At 42.7% G+C, this 20,844-nt stretch overlaps 1 protein-coding gene across 3 annotated transcripts in view; it reads right to left on the bottom strand.

The window, feature by feature from the left end:
• Positions 1 to 20,844, bottom strand: part of LOC106565279 (N-terminal EF-hand calcium-binding protein 1) — a 64,324-nt gene that overhangs the window by 9,031 nt on the left and 34,449 nt on the right. For all 3 annotated transcript variants that reach the window (XM_082959006.1, XM_082959005.1, XM_082959008.1), the window contains exons 4-6: positions 15,378 to 15,403; positions 12,759 to 12,856; positions 5,513 to 5,649 (exon numbers count right to left, since the gene is read on the bottom strand). In XM_082959006.1, coding sequence (XP_082815132.1) covers positions 5,513 to 5,649; positions 12,759 to 12,856; positions 15,378 to 15,403 — 261 coding nt within the window. The remainder of the gene's footprint in view (positions 1 to 5,512; positions 5,650 to 12,758; positions 12,857 to 15,377; positions 15,404 to 20,844) is intronic.

Genomic DNA, 20,844 nt, shown 5'->3' with positions numbered 1-20,844 from the left:
AACACAATTTAAATGAAACCGTCTCACATCAGTTCACAGGATGTTGTGTATGATAGCTTTTTTCTGTAGACCGAAAAGCAGAGGCGTCATGCCCCCCCCCCCACCCCCATTCTTCCTAGTAAGGGGTTAATTCCAAGGTGCACCACGGAGAAAAGATGTGCCAGGCAGGACGCTAGATTCTGTAGTGCATGGAGACAGTATCGTCAATGGAGGAGGAGAGAGTGTCGAGTGACAGTGTTTGATTTTATTTTAGCTGCCGGTGATGGGCAGGTAGTATATTTGCAAATGAATTTGATCAAGCTACAGTATGTAGCCTATTGATTCCTTCTAGATTAATAAATAAAACCAAAATGTTGTTTCTCAGTAATACTAGCCACCTAGTTTGCTTCAGCTAACAAGCTAGATAGCTTCCCAATCTCTAGCTATCAATCAAGTTAGAGTAGCTTGTCTAACGATCTTAGCTGGCATGCCTGCTCGCAAAGTTGCTAGACTTTAGAAAATACAAAATAATTGCTTTAAAAATGGTTTACCTATCCCCAAAGCCGAGGGAGTGTATGACTGGGACAGTTCTCCTGCTTGGCAAGGTAGAAGCCCCAAAGGGCACTACAGCACATAGAACACTACCGCAGATAAAAAGAAAGGAGGACACAGTATCAGGCTGTATTAGGAGTGTATGTGTATACAGTATGTGTGTCTCTCTGTATGTGTGTGTGTGTCTATCTCCCCTACATCTTTAACCCTTCTATCTGTTTTTGTCCATCTCAGTGACTCCTTCTCGCTCGGACACCCCTCCCTCTCTATGTGAGTCTCTCTCAATCGCTCTCTCCCCTCTTCCTCTCTGTCTCTCTCACCCTTTCTCTGTATCCCCCACCCTCTCTCTCTCTAGTCTCTCTCACCCCCTTTTGCTCTCTTTCTGTGAAGCATCCCCCCCAAATCTCAACATCATGAGGTGGTGCTATAGTGTTTAGTAGTGAGGTGGTGCTATAGTGTTTAGTAGTGGGGTGGTGCCATTATGTTTAGTAGTGGGGTGGTGCTATATTGTTTAGTAGTGGGGTGGTGCTATAGTGTTTAGTAGTGAGGTGGTGCTATAGTGTTTAGTAGTGGGGTGGTGCTATAGTGTTTAGTAGTGAGTGGGTGCCATAGTGTTTAGTAGTGGGGTGGTGCCATAGTGTTTAGTAGTGGGGTGGTGCCATAGTGTTTAGTAGTGAGTGGGTGCCATAATGTTTAGTAGTGGGGTGGTGCTATATTGTTTAGTAGTGGGGTGGTGCTATAGTGTTTAGTAGTGAGGTGGTGCTATAGTGTTTAGTAGTGGGGTGGTGCCATAGTGTTTAGTAGTGAGGTGGTGCCATAGTGTTTATTAGTGGGGTGGTGCCATAGTGTTTAGTAGTGAGTGGGTGCCATAGTGTTTAGTAGTGAGGTGGTGCCATAGTGTTTAGTAGTGGGGTGGTGCCATAGTGTTTAGTAGTGGGGTGGTGCCATAGTGTTTAGTAGTGAGGTGGTGCCATAGTGTTTAGTAGTGATGTGGTGCTATAGTGTTTAGTAGTGGGGTGGTGCCATAGTGTTTAGTAGTGGGGTGGTGCCATAGTGTTTAGTAGTGGGGTGGTGCCATAGTGTTTAGTAGTGAGGTGGTGCCATAGTGTGTAGTAGTGATGTGGTGCTATAGTGTTTAGTAGTGGGGTGGTGCAATAGTGTTTAGTAGTGGGGTGGTGCCATAGTGTTTAGTAGTGGGGTGGTGCCATAGTGTTTAGTAGTGGGGTGGTGCCATAGTGTTTAGTAGTGGGGTGGTGCCATAGTATATATATAGTATATATCTATAGAGAAAATCAGGACAGAAGAAAAAGGATATCAAAGTGAAACAGTTCTCTAAAGACACAGGAGACAATAATACAAGAAACAACACTTCTGTAGCTTGTCAACTATGTGTCTGTCTATCCCTGTTCTCTCCTCTCTGCACAGGCCATACAAACGCTTCACACCGCGTGGCCGTTGCCACTCTAACCTGGTGGTCCCAGCGCGCACGACCCACGTGGAGTTCCAGGTCTCCGGCAGCCTCTGGAACTGCCGGTCTGCAGCCAACAAGGCTGAGTTCATCTCAGCCTATGCTACCCTCCAGTCCCTAGACTTCCTGGCGCTGACGGAAACATGGATTACCACAGATAACACTGCTACTCCTACTGCTCTCTCTTCGTCTGCCCACGTGTTCTCGCATACCCCTAGAGCATCGAGCCAGCGGGGTGGTGGCACTGGAATCCTCATCTCTCCCAAGTGGACATTCTCGCTTTCTCCCCTGACCCATCTGTCTATCTCCTCATTTGAATTCCATGCTGTCACAGTTACCAGCCCTTTCAAGCTTAACATCCTTATCATTTATCGCCCTCCAGGTTCCCTTGGAGAGTTCATCAATGAGCTTGACGCCTTGATAAGTTCCTTTCCTGAGGATGGCTCACCTCTCACAGTTCTGGGTGACTTTAACCTCCCCACGTCTACCTTTGACTCATTCCTCTCTGCCTCCTTCTTTCCACTCCTCTCCTCTTTTGACCTCACCCTCTCACCTTCCCCCCCTACTCACAAGGCAGGCAATACGCTTGACCTCATCTTTACTAGATGCTGTTCTTCCACTAACCTCATTGCAACTCCCCTCCAAATCTCCGACCACTATCTTGTATCCTTTTCCCTCTTGCTCTCATCCAACACTTCTCACTCTGCCCCTACTCGGATGGTATTGCGCCGTCCCAACCTTCGCTCTCTCTCTCCCGCTACTCTCTCCTCTTCCATCCTATCATCTCTTCCCTCTGCTCAAACCTTCTCCAACCTATCTCCTGATTCTGCCTCCTCAACCCTCCTCTCCTCCCTTTCTGCATCCTTTGATTTTCTCTGTCCCCTATCCTCCAGGCCGGCTCGGTCCTCCCCTCCTGCTCCGTGGCTCGACGACTCACTACGAGCTCACAGAACAAGGCTCCGGGCAGCCGAGCGGAAATGGAGGAAAACTCGCCTCCCTGCGGACCTGGCATCCTTTCACTCACTCCTCTCTACATTCTCCTCTTCTGTCTCTGCTGCTAAAGCCACTTTCTACCACTCTAAATTCCAAGCATCTGCCTCTAACCCTAGGAAGCTCTTTGCTACCTTCTCCTCCCTCCTGAATCCTCCTCCCCCTCCCCCCCCCCTCCTCCCTCTCTGCGGATGACTTCGTCAACCATTTTGAAAAGAAGGTTGACGATATCCGATCCTCGTTTGCTAAGTCAAACGACACCGCTGGTCCTGCTCACACTGCCCTACCCTGTGCTTTGACCTCTTTCTCCCCTCTCTCTCCAGATGAAATCTCGCGTCTTGTGACGGCCGGCCGCCCAACAACCTGCCCACTTGACCCTATCCCCTCCTCTCTTCTCCAGACCATTTCCGGAGACCTTCTCCCCTTCCTCACCTCGCTCATCAACTCATCCTTGACCGCTGGCTACGTCCCTTCCGTCTTCAAGAGAGCGAGAGTTGCACCCCTTCTGAAAAAACCTACACTCGATCCCTCCGATGTCAACAACTACAGACCAGTATCCCTTCTTTCTTTTCTCTCCAAAACTCTTGAACGTGCCGTCCTTGGCCAGCTCTCCTGCTATCTCTCTCAGAATGACCTTCTTGATCCTAATCAGTCAGGTTTCAAGACTGGGCATTCAACTGAGACTGCTCTTCTCTGTGTCACGGAGGCTCTCCGCACTGCTAAAGCTAACTCTCTCTCCTCTGCTCTCATCCTTCTAGACCTATCTGCTGCCTTTGATACTGTGAACCATCAGATCCTCCTCTCCACCCTCTCCGAGTTGGGCATCTCCGGCGCGGCCCACGCTTGGATTGCATCCTACCTGACAGGTCGCTCCTACCAGGTGGCGTGGCGAGAATCTGTCTCCGCACCATGCGCTCTCACCACTGGTGTCCCCCAGGGCTCTGTTCTAGGCCCTCTCCTATTCTCGCTATACACCAAGTCACTTGGCTCTGTCATATCCTCACATGGTCTCTCCTATCATTGCTATGCAGACGACACACAATTAATCTTCTCCTTTCCCCCTTCTGATAACCAGGCGGCGAATCGCATCTCTGCATGTCTGTCAGACATATCAGTGTGGATGACGGATCACCAGCTCAAGCTGAACCTCGGCAAGACGGAGCTGCTCTTCCTCCCGGGGAAGGACTGCCCCTTCCATGATCTCGCCATCACGGTTGACAACTCCCTTGTGTCCTCCTCCCAGAGTGCTAAGAACCTTGGCGTGATCCTGGACAACACCCTGTCGTTCTCCACTAACATCAAGGCGGTGACCCGATCCTGTAGGTTCATGCTCTACAACATTTGCAGAGTACGACCCTGCCTCACACAGGAAGCGGCGCAGGTCCTAATCCAGGCACTTGTCATCTCCCGTCTGGATTACTGCAACTCGCTGTTGGCTGGGCTCCCTGCCTGTGCCATTAAACCCCTACAACTCATCCAGAACGCCGCAGCCCGTCTGGTGTTCAACCTTCCCAAGTTCTCTCACGTCACCCCGCTCCTCCGCTCTCTCCACTGGCTTCCAGTTGAAGCTCGCATCCGCTACAAGACCATGGTGATTGCCTACGGAGCTGTGAAGGGAACGGCACCTCCATACCTTCAGGCTCTGATCAGGCCCTACACCCAAACAAGGGCACTGCGTTCATCCACCACTGGCCTGCTGGCCCCCCTACCTCTGAGGAAGCACAGTTCCCGCTCAGCCCAGTCAAAACTGTTCGCTGCTCTGGCACCCCAATGGTGGAACAAGCTCCCTCACGACGCCAGGACAGCGGAGTCAATCACCACCTTCCGGAGACACCTGAAACCCCACCTCTTTAAGGAATACCTAGGATAGGATAAAGTAATCCTTCTAACCCCCCCCCCCCTTAAAAGATTTAGATGCACTATTGTAAAGTGGTTGTTCCACTGGATATCATAAGGTGAATGCACCATTTTGTAAGTCGCTCTGGATAAGAGCGTCTGCTAAATGACTTAAATGTAATGTAAATGTAATAGTGTCTAGTAGTGAGGTGGTGCCATAGTGTTTAGTAGTGGGGTGCTGCCATAGTGTTTAGTAGTGAGGTGGTGCCATAGTGTTTAGTAGTGGGGTGGTGCTATAGTGTTTAGTAGTGAGGTGGTGCCATAGTGTTTAGTAGTGGGGTGGTGCCATAGTGTTTAGTAGTGGGGTGGTGCCATAGTGTCTAGTAGTGAGGTGGTGCCATAGTGTTTAGTAGTGGGGTGGTGCCATAGTGTTTAGTAGTGAGGTGGTGCCATAGTGTTTAGTAGTGAGGTGGTGCTATAGTGTTTAGTAGTGAGGTGGTGCCATAGTGTTTGGTAGTGAGGTGGTGCTATAGTGTTTAGTAGTGAGGTGGTGCCATAGTGTTTAGTACTGAGGTGCAGCTGGCGTGGTGTTGAGTTGTGAGGTGCCATTGTGTATCAGAGACTGAGTATTGAGTAATAAGATGGTACTGCCATAGTGTTTAGGTGTGTTGAGCACTAGCGACTTACGGTGCGGGCCTGCTCTGCTCTTCCACGGCCTCAATGGCACACTGCAGGGACATTTGGAGAGAGAGCAGCTGGCTGGAGGTCTCCCTCAGCATGAAGCGGGTCACAAACTGTCCCAGCACAGAGGAGTCCTGGTACTCCTAACAAGGGAGAGGAGATGGAGGGAAGGTAGAGGTGGTTGCGGAGAGAGAGAGCGAGAGAGTGAGAGAACAGGTTGGCAACCTTTACTCGGAGAGCCCAAATCAATTCTAAGAGCTGTTGAGCTCACGACAGCTAAGGCCGTATAGTAACAGCTACCAAAGGTCATTACACGTTTTCCTCAAATTAATTTGTTACTTTTCACCACATACATGATTCTTGGCCTTTTCGAATATTGTCCATGGAATGGTTTTCATACAATACCAGCTATTCTAAATGTAACTAGTGGGAGACTCCTAACAAGAATGTAATTGTAATATGGGTCCTGGTCAAAAGTAGTGCACTATATGATGAATGGGGTGCAATTTGGGAGGCAACCCTTGCTACACCCTTTTTGGTTCCAGGTAGAACTCTTTTGGGTTCCATGTAGAACCCTTGGTATAATGGGTTCTACAAGGAACTCAAAAGGGTTCTACCTGGAACCAAAAGGGTTCTACGTTGAATCAAAAAAAGGCTCTTCAAAGGATTCTCCTATGGGGACAGCTGAAGAACCCTTTAAGGTTCTAGATGGCACCTTTTTTTTTGTAAGTGTACTGTTGATAAATACCAAGGGGGAGTTCTAGTCTAGGGCCTTGGTGGCGATATTTGTGACAGCTGCTAACAATCGCTAGCGAAGCAAAAACCTCTATGGATTTTCCTTCTGACAACGTAAAAGGAACTGAATGGAAGAATGGGGCTTTAATTGTGACAGGGTGCATGATTATGCAGTAACAGCCCCCTCTTTTCTAACAGGGATCGCTGGTTTTTCTCATTCCTTCACTGATGTCCTTCACTGATTCCTGGGCTGGCCAATGTTGAAACTTTTTTAAATGGCTCAGAGATTTTCTCTCTGCTCTCCTCCAATATCATCTGTAAGTTTCAGTAGGAAAAAAACATTGACTTCAAAAGTTTAACAAACCATACAACTCTATGCACAATGATTACTTTGAACAGTACGTTTACAAAGAATACCCAGTGTAGATGCAATTTGGCCCAGAGAAATATGTGGTCGTATACAAATAGAAGCAAGATTTGAAATTATGTTTTAAATCAAATATTATATCGGTTTTTGCTTCTTGCGGTTAATTTGCAGTCTACAAATTATTTGTATTTATTTACATTTACATTTAAGTCATTTAGCAGACGCTCTTATCCAGAGCGACTTACAAAATGGTGCATTCACCTTATGATATCCAGTGGAACAACCACTTTACAATAGTGCATCTAAATCTTTTAAAGGGGGGGGGGGTTAGAAGGGTTACTTTATCCTATCCTAGGTATTCCTTAAAGAGGTGGGGTTTCAGGTGTCTCCGGAAGGTGGTGATTGACTCCGCTGTCCTGGCGTCGTGAGGGAGCTTGTTCCACCATTGGGGTGCCAGAGCAGCGAACAGTTTTGACTGGGCTGAGCGGGAACTGTGCTTCCTCAGAGGTAGGGGGGCCAGCAGGCCAGTGGTGGATGAACGCAGTGCCCTTGTTTGGGTGTAGGGCCTGATCAGAGCCTGAAGGTATGGAGGTGCCGTTCCCTTCACAGCTCCGTAGGCAATCACCATGGTCTTGTAGCGGATGCGAGCTTCAACTGGAAGCCAGTGGAGAGAGCGGAGGAGCGGGGTGACGTGAGAGAACTTGGGAAGGTTGAACACCAGACGGGCTGCGGCGTTCTGGATGAGTTGTAGGGGTTCAATGGCACAGGCAGGGAGCCCAGCCAACAGCGAGTTGCAGTAATCCAGACGGGAGATGACAAGTGCCTGGATTAGGACCTGCGTCGCTTCCTGTGTGAGGCAGGGTCGTACTCTGCGAATGTTGAATGTTGTAGAGCATGAACCTACAGGATCGGGTCACCGCCTTGATGTTAGTGGAGAACGACAGGGTGTTGTCCAGGATCACGCCAAGGTTCTTAGTTTTTTAATTTCTTATTTATGTTTGGCCCGGGGCTGAATCTAGTCGATGATCCCTAATATAGACCATAATATGATAAGTTTGTAGCGTGGTTCGTTCTGCGTTGTGTACTTTTAATCAGGACACTGCCACAACTGGAATTATGATGGTTGAATCATGTTTATTGGTCCTGCACACGAATTAATTAATAATATGATGGTAATGAATGCAGATATGCTTGGCTTGACTATTTCTACACCAGTATTGTTGCTGGACTCATCGCTTTTACGAGGCACACTAGCTAGATTGCCTCCATCTGTGCAAAGGGGTCTATTTTTTTTATCTCAAAGTCAAAACTAGCCCCTAGTCAATGGACTGGAGCAGCCACCGTGGGGAAAAAAAACGTGTAAGTGTATGAGAATCAAAAAAAGTGTTTTTTAATAACAAAATCTAGGCTAAATTGAATGGGTGCAGATGGCAAACAACATGTTTTCCCCACGGTGGCTGTTAAACAGTATATTGAACAAAAATATAAACGCAACATGTAAAGTGTTGGTCCCATGTTTCATGAGCTGAAATAAAATATCCCAGAAATGTTCTATAGGCACAAAAGGTTATTGCTCTCAAATGTTGTGCAACAATTTGTTTACATCCCTGTTAGTGAGCATTTCTCCTTTGCCAAGATAATCCATCCACCTGACAGGTGTGGCATATCAAGAAGCTGATTGAACAGCATGATCATTACATAGGTGCACCTTGTGCTAGGGACAATAAAAGGCCACTCTAAAATGTGCAGCTTTGTCACACAACACAATTCCACAGTAATGTCCACCAGAGTTGTTGCCAGAGAATTTCCTTTTATGAACTCAAACTCAGTAAAATCGTTGAAATATTTATATTTTTGTTCTGTATATTTGCCCAACACCCCTTATTTTCACCATATTAGTCCCGCCAAGTGTGCAAGTTAACTCTGAAGGCAGCTGGCCACTTGTACCAGCCAATCACAGTTGACCATTCCCTGTGCACCTCACTGAACCACATGCTGCTGCCTTCAGAGTGAGATTGCAGTCAGAAATTAACAGACTCATTGAACTGTACCTATCTGCATTTGACTTGTGTTAGTGCTTGCATTTAAGTGCAAGTACGGCACGTCATTGCTTCTTTAGTTGGGTGTTGCTAAGGCAGTCTAGTTATTTACCATGTTTATAATGTTTAAAATGTATTTTATTTTTCCATGTCCATCATGCTTGTTCAAGCCTGCTAGCCAAGATGTTAGCCAGTCATGCTAGCTCACTTATGCTGTGTGCCACATGCCTTGTTTAGAATTATTCTGTTAATACAGTTTGCTTATAGACATAGTATCTTTAATAGCCATGTTACGGACATTTACAACCTTTATGTACTGTAGCCTCATGCTACCGTGTATTGTATTTAGCCTTATGTAGCATTTAGCCTAATTTAGCCGGTACCTTTACTAATGGCGCAGTTACTATTCCACATTGGTCGTGGTCTTGTGCACGTGCAGACGTCGGTTACGGTCCAGTCATGTTTTCAGTTATTATGCTTACCAGTATGTTGGTCTTTAACCTGTAAGTGTATTTCTATAGCCTGTGTTTTTGGTTTTGCCCCTTACATTATACCTTGGCATAAGCAGTATAGAGATTGTGTATATGGGCTCCAGAGTGGCGCAGTGGTCTAAGGCACTGCATCTCAGTGCAAGACTACTATACTGTAGTACCTGGTTCAAATCCAGGCTGTATCACATCCGGCCGTGATTGGGAGTCCCATAGGGCAGCGGACAATTGGCCCAGTGTCGTCCAGGTTTGGCCGGGGTAGGCCGTCATTTTAAATAAGAATGTTCTTAACTGACTTGCCGAATTAAATAAAGGTTAAATAAAACATGTTTTAAACAAATTTCAAGGTAGAGATTAAAATAACCTTAAACTTTTTTTTTCAGCTTTCAAAATGTTCTTATTTCCACTGTTTTTGTCCTGTCTCACACCCGGACTTTTGACAATCTTCTACGTCTTACACTTACAAAAGTCTAATTACCAAATACTTAATGCACCTGTTCAAAAAAATAAAAAAGTCAAATAAATGGAAACTATATACATATTAGATGTGCATATGCCATTTGATAGAGAGATAGAGATAGATATATATATTTTTTTTTTTTTACACAAAATACAGTAGTCTCGAGGTGTTGTGTCATGACCACCATGACAAGCAAATAATAATAACCTTTTTTCAAGAGTTTGTGTACTTGGTTACCATGGATATGAATAGTGACAGTGGAGCACATGGATGGATGTCAGAGGGGAATTCCAATTTTGATGCCAGGAAATGATTGGAAAAGAAAGGTAAATGTGACTTGAGAAGATATTTCCAAATAGGCTATAATTTCATCAAATGATGTTTGATTTTTTTAAAATTATGTTTTAATTGTGTGTATTTAGGATACATTGTATGCTAGCTGTTCAACTGGAGCATGCTGGAATCCCTTCTATTTATGACCAAATACTGTAAAAATGTAATTCCCACCGCACGTCATTACCACCACATAATGAACTGTGACGGTAAGGACAGAATATGGTGATGACTAAATGTATTAGTTAATACATTATTACTTACCTTAAAACCTGAAAAGACAAACAAATTACCTATATGATCATGGTTAAGTTGAAATTGAACACTTATTTGCAAAATAAGACCATTACATGTTTTATTATGTTAAGATGATTTAGTGATTTTGATGTCTATTTATGTGACGTACAAATGGATATAACTGACTTTAATATAAGATGCCCCCTAAATCAACCAAGGAGAGAACAAGGACATACACCATATATACAAAAGTATGTGGACACCCCTTCAAATTAGTGGATCCAGCTATTTCAGCCACACCCGTTGCTGAAAGGTGTATAAAATTGAGCACCCAGCCATTCAATCTTTATAGACAAACATTGGCAGTAGAATGGTACATACCAAAGAGCTCAGTGACTTTCAACGTGGCACCGTCATAGGATGCCACCTTTCCAACAAGTCCGCTTGTCAAATTTCTGCCCTGCTAGTGCTTCCCCGGTCAACACAAGCTCACAGAACAGAACCGCAGAGTGCTGAAGCACGTAGCTTGACAAAATCATCCATCCTACTTTGTAACACTCATTACCGAGTTCCAAACTGCCTCTGGAAGCAACATCAGCAAAATAACTGTTCGTTGGGAACTTCATGAAATGGGTTTCCATGGCCGAGCAGCCACACACAAGCATAAGATCACCATGCACAATATCAAGCGTCGGTTGGAGTGGTGTAAAGCTAGCCACCATTGGACTCTGGAGCAGTGGAAACACGTTCTCTGGAGTGATGAATCATGCTTCACCATCTGGCAGTCCGACAAACGAATCTGGGTTTGGTGGATGCCAGGAGAACGTTACCTGCCCAAATGCAGAGTGCCAACTGTAAAGTTTGGTGGAGGAGGAATAATGGTCTGGGGCTGTTTTTCATGGTTTAGGCCCCTTAGTTCCAGTGGAGGGAAATCTTAATGCTACAGCATACAATGACGTTCTAGATGATTCTGTGCTTCCAACTTTGTGGCAACAGTTTTGGGGAAGACCGTTTCCTGTTTCAGCATGACAATGCCCCTGTGCACAAAGCGAGGTCCATCCAGAAATGGTTTGTTGAGATCGGTGTGGAAGAACTTGACTGGCCTGCACAGAGCCATGACCTCAATCCCATCGAACACCTTTGGGATGAATTGGAACAAATGGGCTGTTCTATATCTTCAATAAAATGAAACACGTACAACTGTGACAAAATGTTTAATGGTATTTTTCATCAGTTGTTTTATATGAAATGTAATTTCCACCACACTCTGTCATTACCACAATGCTAAGTCATTACCATCACGGTACATATTTTGAGGCAAATTACATTAAATTACAATTGATATTGATGATTTTTCCCATATATGAATCTTAAATGCTTGTTCTTAAGATAATTTGTAAAATATAAAAATTCTGATGTGGTAAATACATGTTTCTGAGTATCATCAAGGCATATATGGACATTTAGACATGATAATGATGAATACATATAATTAAGCAAACTTCAAAATAGTAATAAAAAATAAATGAAAAAAAAAAATACAATTCATTTGCAAATTTTATATAAAATACCTCAGTCACAATTTCTGTAATTTCCTTTTCAACTAAAATAGCAAATTTTATGACGTGGTGGTAATGATATTTCCCCTCGGGGATTTGAAGAAACCGATAAAAATCTTGATATTCTTAAATAGTATGGTCTCAGCCACTATTAGATATTGTTTCCAGACAGAGTGATGAAAATATTCAGATAGATGAAAAGCAGTTTGAAGAGGTTTCATTTACCAAAACATTTAACATCAAAAAGGTGCCCGTATTTGCAAAATCAACCATATATGTTATTATGTGTATTCTAGATACTAGCATGTATATCTCCAGTCTACTGGGCCTGTATATTGTATGTAAGCCTATCCTCATGGTTATTGTTTCCTTCCATCTTTCCATAGAACCACTTTTTTACTCTCTCACTTTTACAATGAGCCATCATTACAGAGGAGTGTGTTGAACCCAATACCTGCAATAAACTTGTCTGAAGATATCTTGGTTCTTGCCAGACAGAGCTGTGGTGGCTGAACCCTATCCATTGGCACCGAATAGCTCTCTACTAGTGCCCGTTCTACATGGTCCTCCCGGATCAGCCTTTCGTATTTTTCAGTGGCCGTTGTACTTGTTTATGACATGAATAGCGACTGAGTATTTTCTGTACCCCCAGTCAATGGACTGTGGAGCATTTACTCTTCATAATACAATACATAGGTAGGGTATATTCTATAGCCAAGGGTATATTCTACATAGGTTATGTTCTGCAAACTTTATCTATAGAGTATATTCTGTAGCCCCCAGTCAATTGACTGTGTAGCATTTACTCGTCATAATAAAAAACATGGGTATGGTAAATTCTTTAACCCAGTCACTAAGCTGTTAAGTGGAACTCTTGCTTTCACCTGTGCAATCGTGTTAAATCAGTGATTACTTCATTGTGCAGAGTGAAGAAGGTTACATTTTCAAAGTGTTATTGGATGATTGGATTCACTCATCTATTTGACAGTAAACCTTGAGCATGATGTCTCAGAATAGTAATCACAAAGGTGTACCTTTTTAGTTTTGTCCATAGCCTTCAAGATGGCAACATTTAGGATCTCCAGAGCAGAGAGGACATTCACATATCCCCCCAAGTGTTGAGCAAAGTAATCTGAAATGAAAGGGGGAAAAAAGCAATCCTAATTTTAGATTTAACATCGACACCGGTTTCTTATACTATACAGTACGAATAACACATTCAGTTGAATATCTAATGTGCATGGTATTGCAATATCTTTCCCCATAATACACACTTTGATCTAAAAAATGTCTATGAAAAATGTCGTAATTACCTTAGACTGATCAAACAACAAAACAGAACAGTACATCCTGAGACACAAGACCGGACATTGATTAGATCAACTGTTATAATATCTCATAAAGTTGAGAAAGTAAGTAAACCGAAACGCTTAAGTGTGCCAACGCTGTTCTTATACTTTATTATGGTGACGTCAAATCAATCAGGGCATTATAACTTTCACCAATCTACGAGTGCCCCGGATTTCCTTTGCCGATGAAGCAGTCATTGATTGATGTTCAATGCACTAACTCCAAGATAACACAGAGAAAGCACTTACAGTGATAAGAGATAGTCAACATCCCCCTTATGTCAAGCTGCCCCACTGACTGATGCTTTTCTCCATTCAATAAATTATGCAGCAGGTTTATTCTCGGAAGTGAGTGTTTACAGGTTCTTGTCCTACTTCTTGGCTTTCCAGGCCATCTGCCACTAATTTTCATAAGCTGGATATCTAGATGTGTCAATCAGTTTATACCCATACTTATAATAATAGAAGGTTATAGATGATGATCAGCATGACAATGTTGATTATGAGGATAATGAAGATCGGAATGACAATGTTATGATGATGACAACTTATCACAACAATAACCTACTGGGTACAAACTGGCTGAATGGTGAAGGTCGAGAGCCGTGCATCCTCCAAAACACAACCAGCCAAGCCGCACTGCTTCTTGACACAATGCAAGCTGACACGGTCGCCAGGTGTACGGTGTTTCCTCCGACACATTAGTGCGGCTGGCTTCCGGGTTAAGCAGGCGTTGTGTCAAGAAGCAGTGCGGCTTGGCTGGGTTGTGTTTCGGAGGACGCGCGGCTCTCGACGTTCGCCTCTCTCGAGTCCGTACGGGAGTTGCAGCGATGGGACAGGACTGTAATTATCAATTGGATACCACGGAATTGGGGGAGAAAAAAAGGGTAAAAAAATTGCAAAAAGTAATCAACTGTTGTTTTGAGGGTGAAATTTCAACCGCAGAATTGTCATCATGCTAACCAATTTTCAACATAGACAAACCTTGTGGAAAATATCTAGAATTTGTACCTTTGAAACAACGTCAGATCTTAAATGTTATATCCACTATCAAATAATAGGCTGGGCAGCCCCTCTTACTGGAGAGTTGATCTATCTTCAGCTATCCATTTGGTTTCCCATCCAGGGTTTTCACCAAGCCCTGCTTAGCTTTGATATTTGTCACTGACTACTACGAAAGTACTATCATGAGAATGATTATTGAGAGATCTCTTAATATCTAAATCGATTCAGTGTTGCTATCGAAGTCATTCAACGATACTATTTAGGCCTATACAGCATTTGCGAAGTCATCAACAGCTATTGTTTCAATTCAACTAAAACAATACATATAGGCCTAGGGTTTCAAGCTTAAAGTTAATAATGTATATGTTGGATACACGTCTACATTTCAACCAAAATTAAGTTAAAGAATAGGACTAAATCAAATCAAACTATAAATAAATTTGGACTTGATTTAGTCCTATTCTTTAAATTACATTTTTGGTTGATATGGAGACGTGAATCCAACATTCAAAATATAAATTTGAGGACAAACTGGAATTAAATTCAGACTAAGTGGCACAAATATACATCTACTTCAAATGTTGATATTTGGTTGCGTTGTCAACTTAACACAATTCTATATGACGTTTGTAATACTATAAATAGCCTAAAGTTAAGGCTATCTTACAAACTAATGTAACAGTTTTTATTCAACTTTAAAATGAGTAACACACACACAGGCCACATTTTGAGTTGACTGCAACTATAAAATTCTTATTATGCAATCATAGAAAGCATGCATGTTCAAGATAGCATGCAAAGGTCGCAGATCTGTGATCTTCACAATATACATATGGAACAGCATTGATCACTTGCACTATGTACAGTACTTTTGATGTAATCTCAAATACAATCTAGGTCATTTGGTTGTGCTATTAGATGACACACAGTGATAACACATTAAGTTATTGTATAAATACAAAATATCAGACAGTTTTTTCATTATAATTTGTTTGTGCTTTTAGATGGTTGAAAGCATAGTGATAACACATTGGGAATTCAATAAACTTCGGGCTGTCTTTTTGAGTGGGTGAATAAAAGGTTGAAATGTCACTGATCAATATCTCAACCAAAAATGACCCACATTTCCACATTGAAATGACGTGGTGTGCTCACTGGAAAGATACTGACTTTATTATGAAAGACAATTGTTGAACACAAAAGATTCAAAAGTGAGAATAATGTATTACTGGAGGCATGTTGGAGAGATTGCAGGGTTAATTTTATGAAAGGATAGGCCACATTAAAACAGACACTCACCTGATAGTTTGTCGGTATCTAGGTTGCTGCAATGTATCAGAAAATAAATAGATGGGAAAAGAAAGAGTTAATTGAATTACAGGCATTTCAAAGATTTTTGGTGTTTCATTTAAGTCCTGGAGAGGTTGTGTGCCTCGGGAATGCATGGACAGAATTTTGAAGTCTACAGAGGGAAACTTTGCACCAGTTCATGAAGCCGGGTGCCCCAATGTACTGTAAAACTTTCAGGAATTAATAGGTTCAATAAAAGATAGCAAGATGAATACTACGAGCTCTAAATAACGCTTAATTCACCTCACACTTTTCCACTTAGTGTATCTGAGTGAAGCCTACAGGCTTTGATTAAAGAAATGTGAACTCCTCTCTGGTAATATCATTTCCAATGTTAATTGAAATGGACTTTGTGGAACAATATTTGAAATATTCAAGTCAGATTTTTCTAGGGCGAAATGTATGGCTGGGCAGAAATGACCACATAAAAAGCGACCACCTAAAATGTTAAGAGGAGTAAAACAAGGTTTACCACTATTGGCATATTTATTTATTATGGCCATCGAAATGTTATTCATTAAAATCCGATCCAACAATAATATCAAGGGGCTAGTTAAACCAGGGTTTAAAAACAAAGGTGTCATTATATGCTGACAATTCATGTTCTCTTTAAAATCCGCAATTAGGATAGCATAGCCTCAGAGGATCTAGATAATTTTTCTAACCTCTCTGGATTGCAACCGAAATATGATAAATGTACCATATTACATATCAGATCACAAAAAAATATATATATTTACATTACCTTGTAGTTTACAAATAAAATGGTATGATGGTGAAGTGGACATACTCGGTATTCATATCCCGAAATAAATAAATTATCTCACTATAATACAATACATAGAGCGAAAAATATTCCATTTTATTTGGAAAGGCAAGCCAGACAAAATTAAATATGACTTCAGAGGGCAGAAATGATTCAATATTAAAGCATTGGACCTCTCACCAAAGGCTTCAGTCATACAAAAGCTATACTTAACTCTGAATTGGTTCTCTAGTAGATTAGTAAAAATGGCTTACTCCGTGTACAAGAATGGCCTTTTTCCCTTTATTCAGATTACAACCTCTCATTTTCAGGGATTTGGAAATGAAATCATCTCCAAAATATCACTATTTTTAAAACAAGCCATAGAAAGCTGGTTGCAATTTCAGTTTAATCCACCAGAAAAGACAGCACAAATATTATGGTTAAACTCAAATATATACTAAATGATTAAAAAAATTTAAAAAAAATTGGCATGAAAGAAAAAAGATATTATCTTTGTAAATTATATCATAAATATGACTGGCATTACCGCAAAAATGGAGGAGGCAAGTGGAAGAGGGAGGAGGTAAGGAACTTGTCTGTCGACCCCTGCATTAAAGACCGAAATTGGTTAAAGAAAATTGTACTAAATAAAAAAGTATACCAGTATACCAGGGCCAACAAATATAAACACAACATGCAACAATTTAAAAGATTTTACTGCGTTACAGTTCATATGAGGAAATCAGTCAATTTAAATAAATTAATGAGGCTCTAATCTATGGATTTCTATGGACTGGGAATACAGATATGCATCTGTTGGTCACAGATACCTTTGAAAATGGGCCTCACAATGGGCCTCAGGGTCTCGTCATGGTATTTTTGTGCATTCAAATTGCCAGTCAAGAAAATGCAATTGTGTTCATTGTCCATAGCTTATGCCTGCCTATACGATAACACCACCACCACGAGGCACTCTGTTCACAAAGTTGACATCAGCAAACTGCTCTACCACACGACGCCATACACATAGTCTGTGGTTGTGAGGCCGGTTGGGCGGACTGCCAAATTCGCTAAAAATGACGTTGTAGGCGGCTTATGGTAAAGAAATTAACATTCAATACTCTAGCAACAGCTCTGGTGGACATTCCTGCAGTCAGAATGTCAATTGCATGCTCCCTCAAAACTTGAGACATGTGGCATTGGGTTGTGTGACAAAACTGCACATTTTAGAGTGGCCTTTTATTGTCCCCAGCAAAAATGTGCGCCTGTGTAATGATCATGCTGTTCAATCAGCTTCTTGATTTGCCACACCTGTCAGCTGGATGGATTATCTTGGCAAAGGAGAAATGCTTACTAACAGGGATGTAAACAAATTTGTGTACAACATTTGAGAGCAATAATCTTTTTGTGCGTATTGAACATTTCTGGGATCTTTTATTTCAGCTCATGAAACATGGGACCAACACTTTACATGTTGCGTTTATATTTTTGTTTAATTTGTATGGGGGATACAACCATCCTAGCTATGCAGATTTTGCTGCGAAGAGACAGAATCATTAGATCACTTGTTTGGGTACTGCCCATATGCATCTTGTTTTTGGTCGCAGGTTCAGGAATGGTTGAATAATTACAACATTTACCTGGAGATAACTCTGCAAATAGCACTGCTGGGTGATTTGAAAAGTCATAGACAATCGATCAGTAATACTCTTAGCAAAAATGTTTATCTTTAATTGTTTTCATTACCATAATCATTAACATAATCTCAAAATTGTGTGTAGGACTTCAGGCAATCTTGGATTCCATATTTGTTCATCTGAGCTGCAGGGACTTTGATGGACAAGCTAATTTCCCTAACAAGGGTTTTGTTGGACTACAAATGCTATAATGTTGTGATATTCTTCATGTTGGGGGAGCAAGTTGGTAGATGCTCAATGAATATACATTTCCATTCAACAGGCTTAAACAATGGAAAGTTCAACTTTTGCCACTTCAGGAGAGAAAACGGCTATGGAAAAAGCTGGCTTTTAAAGGGATAGTTTGGGATTTTAAAACTTCATATTAGATGTGAGAGCAAAATTACAAGATTATGTTAATACTGTTATTGCATCAAATGGTTGTTTTATGGAATAGAATAAGGTTCTTAGAACACTCATCTGTGCGTGGTCTTCTGAATTGGGCCTCTGGGGCTTAATGCTGACAGTGGATTTACGATGCCTTTGGTGATAAAACCTAAAGACCGCATTCCATAGCATGAGTTGGTGTTTGTGTAGTGGGAGGTACCAGGGTGGAGATGGCTTGGGTATGGATAATGATGAGGGGAACCTTGTTTTGGGGGACAGACCCCGGTTTCCACACAATGCGAATAGTCTTTACAGCAGATACTGTCCGCTGTGAATGATTCATTTCTTTCATACGAATTCTAACCTTGTGACTCATTCCACACATCTGTTGTTTGTCATGAACGTTCATTCAGGAGGATGTACTTTGCTATAAAATTCTGTGGCTCAAATCCGCTTGTTGGGCTCTCAATGAATCATCTAAGGGTGGTTTGTCGACCAGCCATCGTTATTGCAGAGCACTCACATCATTCACTGGTGTGTGTGGTGTGACATGCTTTCCTTATTAATACGTTTTGAATAAAGTAATATCCTGATTGGTGACTGACCTTGTCTCTCCTCATTACGGATTAGAATTTCCACAATATAGATCACTGGTCATTAACCGGTCGATCGCCAATCTTAGTTGTTCACCAAATATTTCTGTAAAAAAACCAATGATAAAGCCTTGCGTTTTCCTATTTTCTTTATTTGCTTTGAGCTGCTGGTGGTAGGCGCACTTGATTCAGCAGCCCTAGCGCCAGGAAGGCAAAGTGTTCCCATTTTGAACCATTTCATGTGTCTGAAGGTAGAACTGTCTACCCGGCAGGCCCAGAGGGCAAATCAAGTGCACCTATAGCCCTTCCGCTGGCCAATCAGATAGTTCAGATCACTGTGTCTGCAGTTTCCTCGCGCCATATACTGTAAAAAGAAGCCTAGAACGCAAAGTTGATAATGTGAGATTTCGAAAGTTTTAAAACCATGACTAGAGAGAGACTCAACGAATACAGCAAAGACCTTATGTTTTAGGAGTAAGTTCGTGTTTAAGTTGTTATTCAGCACTGTCAACACTTTGTTCAACAGTTTTATAAGCCATGAAATGCACATTCTCCCTACTTCCACTCACACTACAACCAGCACTGCAGCTGCAATAGATGAGTATAGCAAAGTGTTTTCAAATCAAAATCAAATCAAATTTCATTTGTCACATGGGCCGAATACAACAGGTGTAGACCTTACAGTGAAATGCTTACTTACAAGCCCTTAACCAATGATGCAGTATTAAGAAAATACCCAAAAAATGTAAGTACAAAAATGTACTGCTCAAAAAAATAAAGGGAACACTAAAACAACACATCCTAGATCTGAATGAAATAAATAATCTTATTAACTACTTTTTTCTTTACATAGTTGAATGTGCTGACAACAAAATCACACAAAAATAATCAATGGAAATCCAATTTATCAACCCATGGAGGTCTGGATTTGGAGTCACACTCAAAATTAAAGTAGAAAACCACACTACAGGCTGATCCAACTTTGATGCAATGTCCTTAAAACAAGTCAAAATGAGGCTCAGTAGTGTGTGTGGCCTCCACGTGCCTGTATGACCTCCCTACAACGCCTGGGCATGCTCCTGATGAGGTGGCGGATGGTCTGAGGGATCTCCTCCCAGACCTGAACTAAAGCATCCGCCAACTCCTGGACAGTCTGTGGTGCAACGTGGTGCAACGTGGCGTCGGTGGATGGAGCGAGACATGATGTCCCAGATGTGCTGAATTGGATTCAGGTCTGGGGAACGAGCGGGCCAGTCCATAGCATCAATGCCTTCCTCTTGCAGGAACTGCTGACACACTCCAGCCACATGAGATCTAGCATTGTCTTGCATTAGGAGGAACCCAGGGCCAACCGCACCAGCATATGGTCTCAGGATCTCATCTCGGTACCTAATGGCAGTCAGGCTACCTCTGGCGAGCACATGGAGGGCTGTGCGGCCCCCCAAAGAAATGCCACCCCACACCATGACTGACCCACCGCCAAACCGGTCATGCTGGAGGATGTTGCAGGCAGCAGAACGTTCTCCATGGCGTCTCCAGACTCTGTCATGTCTGTCACGTGCTCAGTGTCAACCTGCCTTCATCTGTGAAGAGCACAGTGGCGAATTTGGTGTTCTCTGGCAAATGCCAAATGTCCTGCACGGTGTTGGGCTGTAAGCACAACCCCCACCTGTGGACGTCGGGCCCTCATACCACCCTCATGGACTCTGTTTCTGACCGTTTGAGCAGACACATGCACATTTGTGGCCTGCTGGAGGTCATTTTTCAGGGCTCTGGCAGTGCTTCTCCTGCTCCTCCTTGCACAAAGGCGGAGGTAGCGGTCCTGCTGCTGGGTTGTTGCCCTCCTACGGCCTCCTCCACGTCTCCTGATGTACTGGCCTGTCTCCTGGTAGCGTCTCCTTGCTCTGGACACTACGCTGACAGACACAGCAAACCTTCTTGCCACAGCTCGCATTGATGTGCCATCCTGGATGAGCTGCACTACCTGAGCCACTTGTGTGGGTTGTAGACTC

Source organism: Salmo salar, chromosome 12 (genome assembly GCF_965601325.2).
Source record: "Salmo salar chromosome 12, fSalSal1, whole genome shotgun sequence".
NCBI classification, from domain to species: Eukaryota; Metazoa; Chordata; class Actinopteri; order Salmoniformes; family Salmonidae; genus Salmo; species Salmo salar.
The sequence above is the reverse complement of the archived record's forward strand: the minus strand, read 5'-3'. Positions and strand labels throughout refer to the sequence as shown.